The sequence below is a fragment of the Neophocaena asiaeorientalis genome, unplaced genomic scaffold (assembly GCF_003031525.2).
Source record: "Neophocaena asiaeorientalis asiaeorientalis breed wild unplaced genomic scaffold, Neophocaena_asiaeorientalis_V1.1 scaffold46, whole genome shotgun sequence".
Classification (NCBI taxonomy): domain Eukaryota; kingdom Metazoa; phylum Chordata; class Mammalia; order Artiodactyla; family Phocoenidae; genus Neophocaena; species Neophocaena asiaeorientalis.
Genome location: NW_020175393.1, coordinates 1,055,176 through 1,072,705, shown reverse-complemented (window position 1 = coordinate 1,072,705; position 17,530 = coordinate 1,055,176). Strand labels below are relative to the sequence as shown.

At 40.4% G+C, this 17,530-nt stretch overlaps 1 protein-coding gene across 1 annotated transcript in view; it reads left to right on the top strand.

Moving 5' to 3' along the window:
- Positions 1 to 3,683, top strand: part of TAP2 (transporter 2, ATP binding cassette subfamily B member) — a 14,215-nt gene extending 10,532 nt beyond the window's left edge. The window contains exons 11-12 of the mRNA XM_024765912.1: positions 2,483 to 2,619; positions 2,920 to 3,683. Coding sequence (XP_024621680.1) covers positions 2,483 to 2,619; positions 2,920 to 3,150 — 368 coding nt within the window. The 3' untranslated portion in view covers positions 3,151 to 3,683. The remainder of the gene's footprint in view (positions 1 to 2,482; positions 2,620 to 2,919) is intronic.
- The last annotated feature ends 13,847 nt before the right edge of the window (positions 3,684 to 17,530 follow it).

Here is a 17,530-nt window from a genome sequence, read left to right as displayed (position 1 = left end):
AAATTTTGGAGATTAATCCTTTGTCAGTTGCTTCATTTGCAAATATTTTCTCCCATTCTGAGGGTTGTCTTTTGGTCTTGTTTATGGTTTCCTTTGGTGTGCAGAAGCTTTGAAGTTTCATTAGGTCCCATTTGTTTATTTTTGTTTTTATTTCCCTTTCTCTGGGAGGTGGGTCAAAAAGGATCTTGTTGTGATTTATGTCATAGAGTGTTCTGCCTATGTTTTCCTCTAAGAGTTTTATAGTGTCTGGCCTTACATTTAGGTCTTTAATCCATTTTGAGTTTATTTTTGTGTATGGTGTTAGGGAGTGTTCTAATTTCATTCTTTTACATGTAGCTGTCCAGTTTTCCCAGCACCACTTAGTGAAGAGGCTGTCTTTTCTCCATTGTATATTCTTGACTCCTTTATCAAAGTTAAGGTGACCATAGGTGCGTGGGTTTATCTCTGGGCTTTCTATCCTGTTCCACTGATCTATATTTCTGTTTTTGTGCCAGTACCGTACTGTCCTGATTACTGTAGCTTTGTAGTATAGTCTGAAGTCAAGGAGCCTGATTCCTTCAGCTCCGTTTTTCTTTCTCAAGATTGCTTTGGCTATTCGGGGTCTTTTGTGTTTCCATACAAATTGTGCAATTTTTTTTTTTGTTCTGTGAAAAATGCCATTGGTAGTTTGATAGGGATTGCATTGAATCTGTAGATTTCTTTGGGTGATATAGTCATTTTCATAATGTTGATTCTTCCAATCCAAGAACGTGGTATATCTCTCCATCTGTCTTTATCATCTTTAATTTCTTTCATCAGTGTCTTATAGTTTTCTGCATACAGGTCTTTTGTCTCTTTAGGTAGGTTTATTCCTAGGTATTTTATTCTTTTTGTTGCAATGGTAAATGGGAATGTTTCCTTAATTTCTCTTTCAGATTTTTCATCATTAGTGTATAGGAGTGCAAGAGATTTCTGTGCATTAATTTTGTATCCTGCTACATTACCAGATTCATTGATTAGCTCTAGTAGTTTTCTGGTAGCATCATTAGGATTCTCTATGCGTAGTATCATGTCATCTGCAAACAGTGACAGTTTTACTTCTTCTTTTCCGATTTATATTCCCTTTATTTCTTTTTCTTCTCTGATTGCTGTCACTAAAACTTCCAAAAGTATGTTGAATAATAGTGGTGAGAGTGGGCAACCTTGTCTTGTTCCTGATCTTAGGGGAAATGGTTTCAGTTTTTCACCATTGAGAACGATGTTGGCTGTGGGTTTGTCATATATGGCCTTTATTATGTTGAGGTAAGTTCCCTCTATGCCTACTCTCTAGAGGGTTTTTATCATAAATGGGTGCTGAATTTTGTCGAAAGCTTTTTCTGCATCTATTGAGATGATCATATGCTTTTTCTCCTTCAATTTGTTAATATGGTTTATCACATTGATAGATATGCGTATATTGAAGAATCCTTGCATTCCTGGAATAAATCCCACTTGATCATGGTGCATGATCCTTTTAATGTGCTGTTGGATTCTGTTTGCTAGTATTTTGTTGAGGATTTTTGCATCTATGTTTCATCAGTGATATTGACCTGTAGTTTTCTTTCTTTTCTGTCATATCAACAAAGATGTGACATCTTTGGTTTTGGTATCAGGGTGATGGTGGCCTCATAGAATGAGTTTGGGAGTGTTCCTCCCTCTGCTATATTTTGGAAGAGTTTGAGAAAGATAGGTGTTAGCTCTTCTCTAAATATTTGATAGAATTTGCCTGTGAAGCCATCTGGACCTGGGCTTTTGTTTGTTGGAAGATTTTTAATCACAGTTTCAATTTCAGTGCTTGTGATTGGTCTGTTTATATTTTCTATTTCTTCCTCGTTCAGTCTCGGAAGGTTGTGCTTTTCTGAGAATTTGTCCATTTCTTCCAGTTTGTCCATTTTATTGGCATAAAGTTGCTTGTAGTAATCTCTCATGATCCTTTGTATTTCTGCAGTGTCAGTTGTTACTTCTCCTTTTCCATTTCTAATTCTATTGATATGCGTCCTCTTCCTTTTTTTCTTGATGATTCTTGCTGATGGTTTATCAATTTTGTTTATCTTCTCAAAGAACCAGCTTTTAGTTTTATTGATCTTTGCTATCGCTTTCTTCATTTCTTTTTCATGTATTTCTGATCTGAACTTTACGATTTCTTTCCTTCTGCTAGCTTTGGGGTTTTTTGTTCTTCTTTCTCTAATTGCTTTAGGGATACAGGTACCTTCAGCCAAACCCACTCACCTCCCTCCCCAGCATCAGGAGTTCTGTAGCTGCCTGTCCAGCTCAGGAGCCTTTGTTCCTGGAGAGCAGGGCAGGGTGATGATGCTCTATCTACACGGGCAGCCCTAGAGGTCCCTCCCCTTCTCCGGGCCCTCATCCGCCTAATTGTTGGCTGTGGAAATACCAGCTGTGCTTGTGAGGAGGATGTTGTCGTGGTCACCTGTGTGTGAGGAGAGGGATTTCTCGATTTCCTCAGAGGTGGGGGAGAAAGGGAGCCAGCTGGCTGTGGGACAGAAGCAGCGTCTGGCCATCGCCCGGGCCCTTGTGAGGGACCCCCGGGTCCTCATCCTGGATGAAGCCACCAGTGCCCTGGACGTGGAGTGTGAGCAGGCTGTGAGTACTGGGCTCGGAGGGGCAGGGGCGGTGGGACCTTTCTTAGGGCTGGGATGGAATGGAGGCTACGTGGGGGTGGTGTGGGGACATCCCTGATGCCGCCATGTCTCCCGTCCCATCCTCCAGCTGCCACAGCCCCTCTGAGAGAGGAGGGCAGCGCAGACCTTTCCCTCCTGCTCTGTCTTATCTTCTCGTGTTTCATGCCTTCTCTACCCTAAGTCACTAGAGATGGTGCCCAGTGGGGCCGTGGAGTCCATCTCATTCTTATCTTTCTGAGGTGTTACGATCCTCCCCCTTCAGCTGCAGGACTGGAAAGCTCGCGGGGACCGAACGGTGCTGGTGATCGCCCACAGGCTGCACACGGTTCTGAGCGCCGACCAGATCCTGGTGCTGAGGCAGGGAGAGCTGCAGGACCACGTGCAGCTCATGGAGGGGCAGGACCCCTACTGCTGCCTGGTGCAGCAGAACAGGAGGACTGAGACCCCAGAGATGCTGGAGCCTTCTCAGGGCCATCTCAGTGACCCAGAGTAACTCCTGCTTTGGCTTTCCCTGGGGGTGTTCCCCTGGGTGGTGGTTTTTGGAGCTGGAGGCACGATGATGGAGATTTAGACCATGTGTACTTTTGTTGGGGCCATGGGAGGGCAGGGGGTTGCTTTCTGTATCCAGGGACCTTATTTCCTTGATGAACAGAGCTTTGCCTGGTGCCGAGTACTGTACTGTGGCATCATAAGTACATTTCAAAGTATTTTTTCCTCATATAAACAGCACACATTCGTATAGGAAACGTAGACAATAGAGACAGGCAGGAAGGAGAAAAGTAAAACTACACACTGTTTCACATCCCAGAGATAATCACAGGGACTATTTTGCTGGCTGTCTTAGCCTTTGAATTGTTCTTTGAGATACATATTAACCAGTATGACATAAATATTCATGAGTTTGCCTTTCTGTATCCTTCCCCGTTCCCACAAGGACCTGATATTTTGTTGGGGAGCTAGGGTATGGTGGGACAGAGGACTGTTCCCTAATTAACAGTATGAATAAAATATTGATGAGTCACTGTGTACTGTGTACTGTGTACTGTGTACAGAGTAGGAACTATGCTAAGCCTTTTTCATGTATTATCATTTTTAATCCTTATCCTCAGCCCTTTGAGATTGTTAGTTATTATCCCCATTTTATGGATGAGAATACTGAGTCTCAAAGAGATTAAAGGACTTTCCCAAAGGTTGCACAGTGGTGGAATTGGACTCGGAATCCAGGCCTGACCCCAGAGTCCACGCTCTCAACTAATACATTATGTTGCATCTTGTGTCATAATCTACTTTATAATCAGATCAAGTAAAGCTCTTTCACTTCTAGCTCCGAAAAGCTCTGAATCCCTTATCTTCTCTCTGATCTCGTTCTTGTAACTTCCATTCATTGTGTGAGATGATCTCATATTCAGAGAGGTTCCCCTACCCTTGGTGCACCTCTTCCAGCCATTGTTCACAAAGTCATTCTTCTTTCTAAAAGACACATAAGATGATGCCACTCCTGTAAAATCCTCCCTGTGTCTTCACCCCTTTTTCTGCTCACATCTTCCTCAGAGACAGTTTTTCTAGCCCGTTTGTCTCACCCTTTCTTGTTGGATTAAGTTCTATCCACAACAAACTTCCTGCCCTCCTGATGCCTTTGTGCCTCTGAATATGTTGTTTCCTGCCGTTCGGTGAATGATGCTCCTGGATTTGCCCCAGTTCTTTAAGATTCAACTCAGGATTCAAGTCTCCCAAGAAGCCTTGCTTTATCTTCTCAGTCTGGAGAAAGTGCCCTGTCTACGTGCTCTCGTTGCTGTGCCGCTGGGGCTTACCTCTGTCACAGTCCCTATTAAACTCTCCACCGCCCACTGTAGACCTCTGTCTTTCCACGAGACCATGAGCCCTTGCGGGGGAGGCCGTCTATCTTATTAAGCTTTATATCTACTACCTGGCACAGGGCTCCATTCATAGTGGACAATAAATAAATGTTTGTTGGGTAAATGAATAAATCTCCTTCCTCTACTGTCTTCCATCTTAATCCTCCCTACACATACAAATCGTGGAAAGTCCAAAGCTGTGCATGTCACTGGTTATTGGAAGGGTCTTAAAGTGGACGGTTCCTATTCTAGGAAATTGAAACTTTCACTTTCCCAGAAATAGCAGGTACTTTCCCGGCTAGCAATGAGCTCACCAGAAATTTTTGTTTTTGTTTTTGTTTTGTGTTTCTGCCTGGCAACTGTTGGGAGCAAGGTGAGGCCAGAGTAAGGAACTTCTTAGGCAGATAAACCTTTGCTTAATCCTGCTGCTGTCCTACTGCTCCACACCTGTTTATCTCTCAAATTTCACCAAGGGTGAAATAAGCATTGGGAGAGACAGGAGGCTGGCCTGATTCCTTCCCCTCCCCACCAAATGTCCTTCTATTTGTAAAGTAGGAATGATAATTTCTGTATCTCCTTACCTTATGGAAACTACAGTCCTCACAGAAGAAGATCTATTTATCTTTGATGTCCTCAGTACAAATTACACCCATTGACTCAAAATACTTTAAACTTGGAAGACATCTTAAAAATAGTATAGCTGTCAAATCTTACTTTACAGATAGGGAAAGTGGCCTGAAATCACACAGCTAATCAGTGACAGAGCTGGGAGGAAAACTCAGGCAGCCTGATGGGCAGTACGGGAAGATACGGCAGAACTTAGGATCATAAGCGGTCATGAAAACTTGTCATCTCAGGGAAACTTCCAGGTACGCCTTATTTCAGGGACACAGAACAATGTTCCCCGACAGAGTGTTCAACAAATCCTTACAAGTGTGGTCTGCCTGGTAACCACAGACATTAGTAATTCTGATTTGTCCAGAGTTCTTTTCATTTCCCCCTCCTACTACCCATCACCATTTGACTTCCGCCCCTTAATTTCCCCTTTTTCTTGTCACTTAACTTCAGTGCCTTTCCTGCTCAGCCATGTACTACTCTTTCCAAAGCGAGATACGAATGGAGAGGAGGAACATTAGGAAACTCTCAGATTACTTTGGAGCCCCAAACAACCTCCCGCCCCGTCTGCTCTGCCCAGTGCGGGAATAACTTTGAACTTAAAGTACTTTACACCCCAGCCAAGTGGGGCAGCCCCTTGTAGTCTGCACGGCAGTCGTGGTTCAGGGGAAGGAAGTGTGGAGTCAGAATTTGGGGGGGAAAGGACAAGGGAATAAGGAAAACAAAAATCTGTTTTGGGCGCTGAGTGAAAGGAGCATCCATTCACTTGGGTCCGATGCCACCTGCTGGCCCTAGGAAAGACTGAGTCTTCAACCTAGAGTTTCAAGGGCTTTTATGAATTGTAATAATTCAGTATCAATGGTAATCATTCACGGAGTGCCCTCTGTGTGCTTCTGCTGTGCTAAGTGCCTGCCATATACCGTCTTACTTTATCTGTAAGATAATCCCATGTGGCAGGTGTTACTATCCCAATTCTAAGAATGAGAGTGGAGATTTAGAAACATTTACTCACTTGCCTGGGACACAGAGCTAGGAAAAGGTGGACTTTGCTTAACTTTACAACAGAACTCCTCAAAAGAGTTTGCTATACTGCCTGTATCCACTTACCCTCTTACTATTCTCTTTTTTTAAAGATACGATTCATGTTAATAAGCAGTACATTAATTAATGTGGTTTACAATTCAAAAAGCACAACATGGTCTACGGAGGAAAGCTTCACTCCCATCCTTCCCCACAGTTTGCCAGTACCCCTTGCTTTGGCGATCCACACTTCAAGCTTTATCCTTCCAGAGAAACAATGTACTGTATATTTAAGCATATATATGTATATATTCTCGCTCCCTATTATTACAAATAGCAGCCCCCTAAATTCCCAGTTCTGAAATTTACTTTTTTAAATAAATGTATTTATTTTATCTATTTTTGACTGCTTTGGGTCTTCGTTGCAGCATGCGGGCTTTCTCTAGTTGCAGCGAGCGGGGGCTACTCTTCGTTGCGGTGCGCGGGCTTCTCATTGTGGTAGCTTCTTTTGTTGCGGATCGTGGGCTCTAGGCACGCGGGCTTCAGTAGTTGTGGCATGTGGGCTCAGTGGTTGTGGCACATGGGCTTAGTTGCTCCTTGGCATGTGGGATTTTCCCTGACCAGGGTTCGAACCCGTGTCTCCTGCATTGGCAGGTGGATTCTTAACCACTGCACCACCAGGGAAGTCCTGAAATTTACTTTTTAAACTTTAGAAATATATGGCTCTAATGTACGCTATTTTATGGAAGTACCATATTTCATTTAGCCTGTCTCCTTTTATTGACGAGTAGTTAGGCTATCAGAAGTCTTTTGCTATTATAAGCAATGTCTTGTATAGACATTGTTATACACATGTGCGAGAATAGGACTAGGATAAAATCCTAAAGAGGATGTTGCCAAGTCTAAATGTTTATGTATTATTAATATTGATAGATATTGGAAAATTACCGTCATGGAGATTGTATGAATGCAGAATTCCATCAGCAGTATATGAGTTTATCTCTTTCCCCACATTCTCATCAACACAGAGCGTTGTAAAATTTTTAGATTTTGTGACTCTTATAGATAAAAAGTGGCATCGTACTGAAGTCGTCATTTGGTTTATTTTTGTTACCACTTAAGGAAGAAGGATACTGAACCCAGAAAGAAAAGTTGAGATGCAATAAGCCAAGATGAGTAAACACACACACGTGTGCACACACCACCACAACCATCATTAACTGAAACCTGTCTAAAATATTGGTAAATCAGACTGAGGAATGAAAAATGACTATAACTACAAAAATCACTGGCAATAATGACAATTAAATTTAAGAACATGATGCGATAATCAGAAATAACATGAGATTGAGGCAGATAAAGTAAAAGAATTCTGAAGTCTTGGTCGTATTTAGCAGGAGGGCAGAGATATTGATTAACTTCGGATGTTGCTAAATTAGGCAGTCATGTTAAAAACGTAGCGGTAAATCTTAATTAATAAAAATTAAAACTCCTAAGCCAGTAGGGGGAAATTAGAGATTACTTAGAATATTTAATTAGTTTAATGTAAGTGACGAAAGGACAATAAAGGAAGCAAAGAACATAGCACAATATGTGATAATAGAAACAAATCCAGACAGCTTAGTAGTCACAGAAATGTAAATAACTTAAATTTAGAAGTTAAAAGAAAGAAGTTCTCAGATTGGATTAATACTATCACAAAATCTAGTTATAAGCCCTTCACATGAGTCACAAAGAAAACTTAAATACTTGAAAAGGTTAAAATCAAAATGTGTAATACGATGTGTAAAGCTAACACTAATAGAAGATAGTTCATGTACGTTGACATCTAAAAATACGCGTAATGGGACTTCCCTGGTGGTCCAGTGGGTAAGACTGTGCTCTCCCAGCGCAGGGGGCCCAGGTGTGATTCCTGGTCGGGGAACTAGATCCTGCATGCTTGTTGCAACTGAGAGTTTGCACACCACAACTAAGACCTGGCACAGCCAAAATAAATAAATAAGTAAATATTACAAAATAAATAAATTAAAATATGCATAATGATAGCAAGAAGTCACCAGGACATTATACTAAAACTGAATGAGTCTGCACCTAGTAATAAAGTCAGATATAGGTAAGAAAATATAGACCACAGGAATTCCCTGGTGGTCCAGTGGTTAGGACTGCCCGGTTTTCACTTCTGAGGGCTGGGGTTAAATCCCTGGTAGGGGAACTAAGATCCCACCAGCCGAGCAGCGTGGGCAAAAAAATATCTATATCTAGATCTGTATGCCAAATTATAGAAGAAATTGATAAATCGAAACACATTTCTTAATAATTACAGATTAAGTGGAAGAATGAGTAAGGACATAGAATAAGCTTGCTGATGGCCTAGTCTTTAATATCTGAGAGTCAAAAGGTAGCCCTAAGACTGATAAATCAAGCAGTTGTATTTAGAACATATGTAAGAGTACAGAGTTACGCACAAAGACAATGGAAGAGAAAGGGAGAGAATATAAGCTTGCTTTCTGATGTTTATAGCAGAAAACTAATAGGAACTATCTAAAGAAGAGAGGAACTAACTGAAGTATATAAAAATAAAATTATCAAGACAATCCCAACATATACACTTTCCTAAATATCTGAAAAACTGCAACTTAGAAAACCACAAAAAGACATAGTGAAAGGTTTTAAAAATGAAATAGTCGGGGCTTCCCTGGTAGTGCAGTGGTTGAGAATCCACCTGCCAATTCAGGGGACACAGGTTCAAGCCCTGGTCCAGGAAGATCCCACATGCCGCGGAGCAACTAAGCCCGTGCGCCACAACTACTGAGCCTGCGCTCTAGAGCCCGTGAGTGACAAATACTGAAGCCTGTGCACCTAGAGCCCGTGAAGCACCTAGAGCCAGCAAGAGAAGCCACCATGATGAGAAGCCCGCGCACTGCAACGAAGAGTAGCCCCCACCTGCCTCAACTAGAGAAAAGCCCACATGCAGCAATGAAGACCCAACGCAGCCAAAAAAATTTAAAAAAAATAAAAAAGAAATACTCATATAAACATCATATTTAACAGAAAATAATAATCTCCAAATTACACTGAACTATTTGCCATATTAATAATTGTAAATGAACTTAACTCATTAAAATACTAAAATTAAAAATATTTTCAGATTAGATTAAAAGAAAAACTCTGCTGCTTGCAATATACAAAAGACATGCCTAAAAATAAAGTGACTCAAATAGATCTGTTCATTTATTCGATAAATAAAATGATGGACAAAGGCATAAAGAGAGAATGCAAACGTAAAGAAAGCAGAGGCCACAGTCTTATTAAACAAGGTGAAATTCAGACCAATCTCCCCAGATTGGTTGAGATAAGAAGACACTTTATAATGTAGAGTGTAAAACTCAAAATGCATGTCTAAGAAATATATAAGTTCTAAATAGCATATAAGTAACCCTCACAAAGCAGAAATGAAGGTAGATACCAGGAAAATATTCAGAAATGTAGTAACAGGTGATTTTAATTCACTTTTCTTAGGACTAAACAAATCAAGTAAATATGAACACAGAAAATATTACTAACATAGTCAAAAATTAGATCTGATGGCTCTATATTGAAATCTCTTCATTGAAAATTGAGAACATAATTTTTCAAGTTTCAGCAAAATATTAATGAAAATAGACCACACATTCTGGCACTCAATCATTTCCCCAAAATAGGAATGATACAGATACTATTCTCTGACTATAATGGAGCAAGCTTGATAATAATCAGGTCAGAAAAGGTAAATGCCTTTCCACATAGGAACTTAAAGAAATGGTCTTTCTCTTGGGCCAGAGAGTGAGAAAGCAAACAAACAAACAACTGAAGATTTTCTAGAAAAATGACAATTAAAAATTGTTACCAAGTCACTCTGCTTGCCGCACAACAGGCCAATAAATCGGGAGACGAGGTGTTGAGGCAAGGAGTAGCGACTTTATTCAGAAAGCCGGCAGAGAAGATGGGGGACTGGGGTCCCCCCAAAACCATCTTATCAGGGTCTGGATGGAAGTTTCTTTTGTAGAACAGAGAGGGGGAGGAGGTGAGGAAGTAAAGTTAAAAGGCCATTAGTTTTGCCTGGCTTGGCCAGCTTCGGGAAGGGGATGTGTTAATTTCTTCTTTTCTGCAGCCATTCACAGGTGGGCAGAGTCCGATTGTCTCCCTGGGAGCCGAACAAAGGCACTTAATTATAACATTCAGGCAGATGGGCAGGGTTCCCTGAGGCCGTTATATATGATTATAATAACAAAAGCAACGAAAAACAAAGTTTAAAATCAAAGAAACAGATCCAACATGGAGTCCGACTTTGCTCTTCCCTGTTACAATTAAATCACATATCAAACTTTTGGGATATAGTTCCTCAATGTTCAGAGGAGAATTCATGACCTCAGTTACTTACATCCATGAAAGGAAAGAATGAAATGAACAATTAAATCACATATCAAACTTTTGGGATATAGTTCCTCAATGTTCAGAGGAGAATTCATGACCTCAGTTACTTACATCCATGAAAGGAAAGAATGAAATGAAGTGAATTAAGTGAAAGGAAAACAAAATCAAACAAATGGAAACAACTTAAGTGTCTATCGATAGATGAATGGATAAAGATGTGGTACATATATACAATGGAATATTATCCAGCCATAAAAAAGAAATAAAATTGTGACATAACAACAACATGGATGGACCTAGTGGGTATCATGCTAATTGAAATGTCAGAGAAAGACAAACACCGTACGGTTACAGTTACATGTGGAATCTGAAAAACAAAACAAGGGAACAAACAATTACAAAGCAGAAAGACTCATAGATACAGAGTGGTTGCCAAAGGAGAGGAGGCTGGGGAGAGTTAAGTGAAATAGGTGAGGGAGATTCAGAGGTATAAACCTCCAGTTACAAAATAAATGAGTTACAGGAATGAAATGTACAGGGTGGGGAATACAGTCAATAATATTGTAATAACTTTGTATGGTGACAGATGGTAACTAGACTTATCATGGTGATTACTTTGTAATGTATAGAAATATCAAAACACTATGTTGTATATCTGGAACTAACAGAGTGTTATAGGTTAATTATATCTCAATAAAAATTAATAAAGTCACCAAGATAAAAGTGGAAGATACATATATCTTTTTTTTTTCTTTCTTTTTTTTTTTTTTGCGGTGCGCGGGCCTCTCACTGTTGTGGCCTCTCCCGTTGCGGAGCACAGGCTCCGGACGTGCAGGCTCAGCGGCCATGGCTCACGGGCCCAGCTGCTCCGGGGCACGTGAGATCTTCCCTGACCAGGGCACGAACCTGTGTACCCTGCATCGGCAGGCGGACTCTCAACCGCGGCGCCACCAGGGAAGCCCCCCTGGAAGATATATTTTTGTCAGGTAATAAGGAGAATGATTTTTTACCACCTCAAAGAATAACCACATCTACCACACCCAACTTCTCTCACTCCCTAGGGAATGGGGAGGGAATGAGAAAGAGGGATGCAAACTATGAGTTTTGGGGGAAAATCACAGAAAAGCCCATGTCTCTATTAGGTAGGGCTCTTGGCTGAAGTCAGACGGGAAGACATAGATGAAAATGCCCCACTTTATTTTTCAAACTCATACAAGTAGAACACAAAAACAAAAATGTGGGAGAAAGCAACCAGGGCATGACCTTTCCCTTTATTAGTTGTCTCCCCAGAAATGTCTATTTTCTCTGATGAGCCTCTGAAGCTCAGATCCTTCCACTGTAGACATTGACAAGAAGCACAGAAAATGACTCAACAAAGTTTCCAACTGGACCAATCAGAGGCTTCGATTTATTCAGGATGTATCAGAGGCCATTGACAAGGGAGATTCCCAGGTTGGTATTGCTTCCTCTTCTTGGTTGACATGGCTACCTCTTCCTACAGATGGTCTCCATGTCATTCCTTGCTTGTGATATACGAAACCACTGACTTCTTTTGAAGAGATGGTACCAAAGTTATAATACAATTCTTCAGTTATTTTGACCTTTTGTGCATCTTATCATTACAGGGATGTTAAAGGTGTAGAAATAAAGTTTCCAGGGTTCTCAAGTAAGAAATGTAGTGCAATGGAAATAGCACAGCCTATGGATTTACTACTTGTGACCTTTGGTTCATTACTTCACCTGTAAAAGGGAGGTCACAATGGTATCTACAGTGAAGCGTTGTTCTGATGATTCTGTCTCTCTTCCTCTCTTTCTCTCTCTCTCCCTCCTCCTGCCCCACACAGTCATATAGTGCTTAGAAAATTGGCTCATAACAAGCAATCAAAAAGCATTAGCTCTTACGGTTACGACGTAGTCAAGTCAGATTTCAGAGTGTATGGGCTTCAGGCACATTCACACCGGAAAAAGTAAAAGGGAGCCCTCCTAAATTTCTGGTTCAGCATCCGTATCTTCCAATCTTCCCTCACCACCGCTTGCCATCTAATAACTCCCCTTCCCTCTAAATCCAAGCACAAGCCCCAATTTAATCTGTGTTCTCTGGGCCCCAGAGTTCTCTTCTCCTCGTGGGCTCTCGTTCATCTCCGAGAGAATCTGCAGAAGCCCAGCCGGGGTACTGCCTGCAGAGGAGCGGAGACGGGCTTAGGCATAAGCAGCCTTGTCATCTCCTGCTTTTACTGCTTCAGATCACCCCTATATCATGTCCTCATTCACTTAGCCTCAAGTAAAACATTTTCCTCTATTTCCAGATGAGATACACAGGAAAGACTGAGGTAAGTGTTTGTATGAAGAAAGAAGGAAATTAAAATTCAGTGGCTTGCGTTCCCTCTGATTGCCACCTTTCTACTCAGCGTCACACACACCCTTCCAACTGGGAGCAACACAACCGTCCACTTCTAGAAAAAGCACTCACAACCATGGCTCATACATCTGTACACAGAGTTGAATTTCTGGCCTGTGGTCAGGCTTCTAATTCATGAATATTCTAATCTACCTGAGGGATATGGGGAGGGGGGTACATTCTGGTTCCTGTCCTATTAGGTTAAGTGAGGCTGTAGTAACAACCACCACCAGTGCCTTTTTTTTTTTTTTTGGCCTCATCGCGTGGCTTGCAGGATCTCAGTTCCCTGAACAGGGATCGAACCTGGAACCCCTGCAGTGGAAGCACGGAGTCCTAACCATTGGACTGCCACGAAATTCCCACTACCAATTATTAATTAACTTGCTTAATTAAGCAAGTTATTTCTCATTCATGCAGTGTCTCTTGTAGGTTCAGGTGATTCTCTAGCGCACTTTCTTTCCCTGATGACTCATCTAATTAGACTGCTTTTATATTCTGGTTTCAACATTTTATATAACACAAAGCTATCTTAGTTGACTTGGTAGTGTTGCCGAAATTCGACCTCTGTACACCGGTGCTGGATTAAATCTCGGGGACAGAGTTTTGGATGAAGTAGAAAGAAATAGCTTTATTTCTTTGCCAGGCAAATGGGGAGACAGCGGGCTAGTGCCCTCAAGCCTGCGTGTCCTGCCTTGGAGGGGGTGGTGAGGAGTCTTACAGTGTTCAAGGAGCAGGGCGTGGTCAGCTCGTGGACATTCTTCTGATTGATTGGTGGTGAGGTAATTGGAAGTCAGCATCATCAACCTTCTGGTTCCAACTGGTCTGGGGTCTATATGCTTCTGGGCAATGTACAGTTAACTTCTTCCACCAGGTGGGGATTTCAGTATCTGCAAAACAGCTCAAAGGACATGGCTTAGAATATTATTTATAGCCCTTGAGGAAGAACTAAAGGTCCTTCACTTGGTTTAATGGCTAAAGTATTATTGTTTTGTCTTCCTTGACTATCTTCCTTTTTCCCCTGCATTTTCTCACTTCTCTGATTAAATTTATTCTTTGACTAAAGTTTTTCTAAGACCAAAGGCAGGCAGAGGACAAGTATCCTGAGTACAGGTCTCTTGCCTCCTTAGGTAGGTTTATCCCTATGTATTTTATTCTTTGTGTTGCGATGGTAAATGAGATTGTTTCCTTAATTTCTCTTTCTGATTTTTCATTGTTAGTGAATAGGAATGCAAGAGATTTCTGTGCATTCATTTTGTATCCTGCAACTTTACCAAATTCATTGATTAGCCCTAGTAGTTTTCTGGTGGCAACTTTAGGATTTTCTATGTATAGTATCGTGTCATCTGCAAACAGTGACAGTTTTACTTCTTCTTTACCATTTTGTATTCCTTTAATTTCTTTTTCTTCTCTGATTGCCATGGCTAGGACTTCCAAAACTATGTTGAATAATAGTGGTGAGAGTGGACATCCTTGTCTGGTTACTGATCTTAGAGGAAATACTTTCAGTTTTTCACCGTTGAGAATGACGTTTGCCGTGGGTTTGTTATATATGGCCTTTATTATACTGAGGTAGGTTCCCTCTATGCCCACTTTCTGGAGAGTTTTTATCATAAATGGGTGTTGAATTTTGTCAAAAGATTTTTCTACACCTATTGAGATGATTCATACGGTTTTATTTCCTTAATTTGTTAATATGGTGTATCACATTGATTTGCATATATTGAAGAATCCTTGCATTCCTGGGACAAATCCCACTTGATCATGGTGTACGATCCTTTTAATGTGTTGTTGGATTCTGTTTGCAAGTATTTTGTTGAGGATTTTTGCATCTATGGTCATCAGTGATATTGGTCTGTAATTTTCTTGTCTTTGTGATATCTTTGTCTGGTTTTGGTATTAGGGTGATGGTGGCCTCATAGAACGAATTTTGGAGTGTTCCTCCCTCTACAGTCTTTTGGAAGAGTTTGAGAAGTATAGGTGTCAGCTCTTCTCTAAATGTTTGATAGAATTTGCCTGTGAAGTCATCTGGGCCTGGACTTTTGTTTGTTGGAAGGTTTTTAATCACAGTTTCAATTTCATTACTTGTGATAGGTCTATTTATATTTTCTAATTCAGCCTTGGAAAGTTGTACCTTTTGAAGAATTCGTCCAATTCTTCCAGGTTGTCCATTTTATTGGCATATAGTTGTGTGTAGGAGTCTCTTATAATCCTTTGTATTTCTGTGGTGTCAGTTGTAATTCTCCTTTTTCATTTCTCATTTTATTGATTTGCATCCTCTCTTTTTTTCTCTTGATGAGTCTGGCTAAAGGTGTATCAATTTTGTTTATCTTCTCAAAGAACCAACTTTTAGTTTTATTGACATTGCTATTGTTTTCTTTGTTTCTATTTCATTTGTTTCTGATTCTTTATGACTTCTTTCCTTCTACTGACATTGGATTTTCTTTGTTCTTCTGTCTCTAGTTGCTTTAGGTGTAAGGTTAGATTTTTCATTTGAGGTTTTTCTTGTTTCTTGAGGTGAGATTGAATTGCTATAAACTTTCCTCTTAGGAAGTCTTCTGCTGAATCCCATAGGTTTTGGGTCGTCATATTTTCATTGTCATTTATTTCTATGTATTTTTTAATTTCCTCCGTGATTTCTGCAGTGATCTCTTGGTTATTTAGTAGTGCACTATTTAGTCTCCATCTATTTGTGTTTTTTACAGTTTTTTTTTCCTGTAATTGATTTCTAATCTCATAGTGTTGTGGTCGGAAACAATGCTTGATACGGTTTCAATTTTCTTAAATTTTTGAGGCTTGACTTGTGACCCAAGATGTGATCTACCCTGGAGAATGTTCCACGTGAACCTGAGAAGAAAGTGTATTCTGCCGCTTTAGGTGGAATGTCCTATAAGTATCAATCAAATCTATCTGGTCTATGTGTCCTTTAAAGCTTGTGTTTCCTTATTTGTTTTCTGTCTGGATGATCTGTCCATTGGTGTAAGTGGGGTGTTAAAGTCCCCCACTATTACTGTGTGTTACTGTTGACTTCCTCTTTTATGGCTGTTAGCATTTGCCTTATGTACTGAGGTGCTCCTATGTTGGGAGGATATTTAAATCATATTTATTTTATTTAAATCATAAATATTTATAATTGTTATATCTTCTTCTTGGATTGATCCCTTGGTCATTATGTAGTGTCCTTCATTATCTCTTGTAACAGTCTTTATTTTAAAGTCTATTTTATCTGATATGAGTATTGCTAGTCCAGCTTTCTTTTGATTTCCATTTGCATGGGATATCCTTTTCCATCCCCTCACTTTCAGTCTGTATGTGTCCCTAGATCTGAAGTGGGTCTCTTGTAGATAGCACATATATGGATCTTGTTTTAGTATCCATTCAGCCAGTCTGAGTCTTGGTTGGGGCATTTAATCCATTTACATTCAAGGTAATTATCAATATGTATGTTCCTACTGCAGTTTTCTTAATTGTCTTGGGTTTGTTTTTGTGGGTCTTTTTCTTCTCTCGTGTTTTCCGCCTACAGAAGTTCCTTTAGCATTTGTTGTAAAGCTGGTTTGGTGGTGCTGAATTCTCTTAGCTTTTGCTTATCTGTAAAGCTTTTGATTTTTCTGTTGAACCTGAATGAGATCCTTGCTGGGTAGAGTGATCTTTGTTGTAGGTTTTTCTCTTTCATCACTTTAAATGTGTCCTGCCACTCCCTTCTGGCCTGCAGACTTTCTGATGAAAAATCAGCTGATAGCCTTTTGGTAATTCCCTTGTATGTTATTTTTTGTTTTCCCTTGCTGTTTTACATTTTTTTTCTTTTTATTTAATTTTTGTTAGCTTGATTAATATGTGTCTTGGTGTGTTCCTCCTAGGGTTTCTCCTGTATGGGACTCTCTGCACTTCCTGCACTTGGGTGGTAGTTTCCTTTCCCATGTTAGGGAACTTTTTGACTATAATCTCTTCAAATATTTTCTCAGACCCTTTCTCTTTCTCTTCTTCCGGGGCCCTTTTGATTCGAACGTTGGTGTGTTTAATGTGGTCCCTTAGGTCTCTGAGACTGTCCTCAATTCTTTTCATTTTTTTTTCTTTATTCTGCTCTTTGGCAGTTATTTCCACCATTCTATCTTCCCGCTCACTTACTCATTCTTCTGCCTCAGTTATTCTGCTATTGATTCCTTCCAGTGTATCTTTCATTTCAGTTATTGTGTTGTTCATCTTTGTTTCTTTGTTCTTTAGTTCTTCTAGGTCCTTGTTAAACATTTCTTGTATTTTCTTGATCCGTACCTCCATTCTATTTCTGAGATTTTGGATCATCTTTACTATCACCAGTAAAGATGAATTCTTTTTCAGGTAGGTTGCCTATTTCCTCTTCATTTATTTGGTCTTATAGGTTTTTACCTCCCTCCTTCATCTGTAACATATGTTTTTGTCATCTCATTTTTTTGATGGGTGGGGCTGTGTTCCTGTCTTACTGGTTGTTTGGCCTTTGGCTTCCAGCTCTGGAGTTTGCAGGCCATTGGGTAGAGCTGGGTCTTGGTGCCGAGATGAGGACCTCCAGGAGACCTCACTCTGATTAATATTCCCTTGGG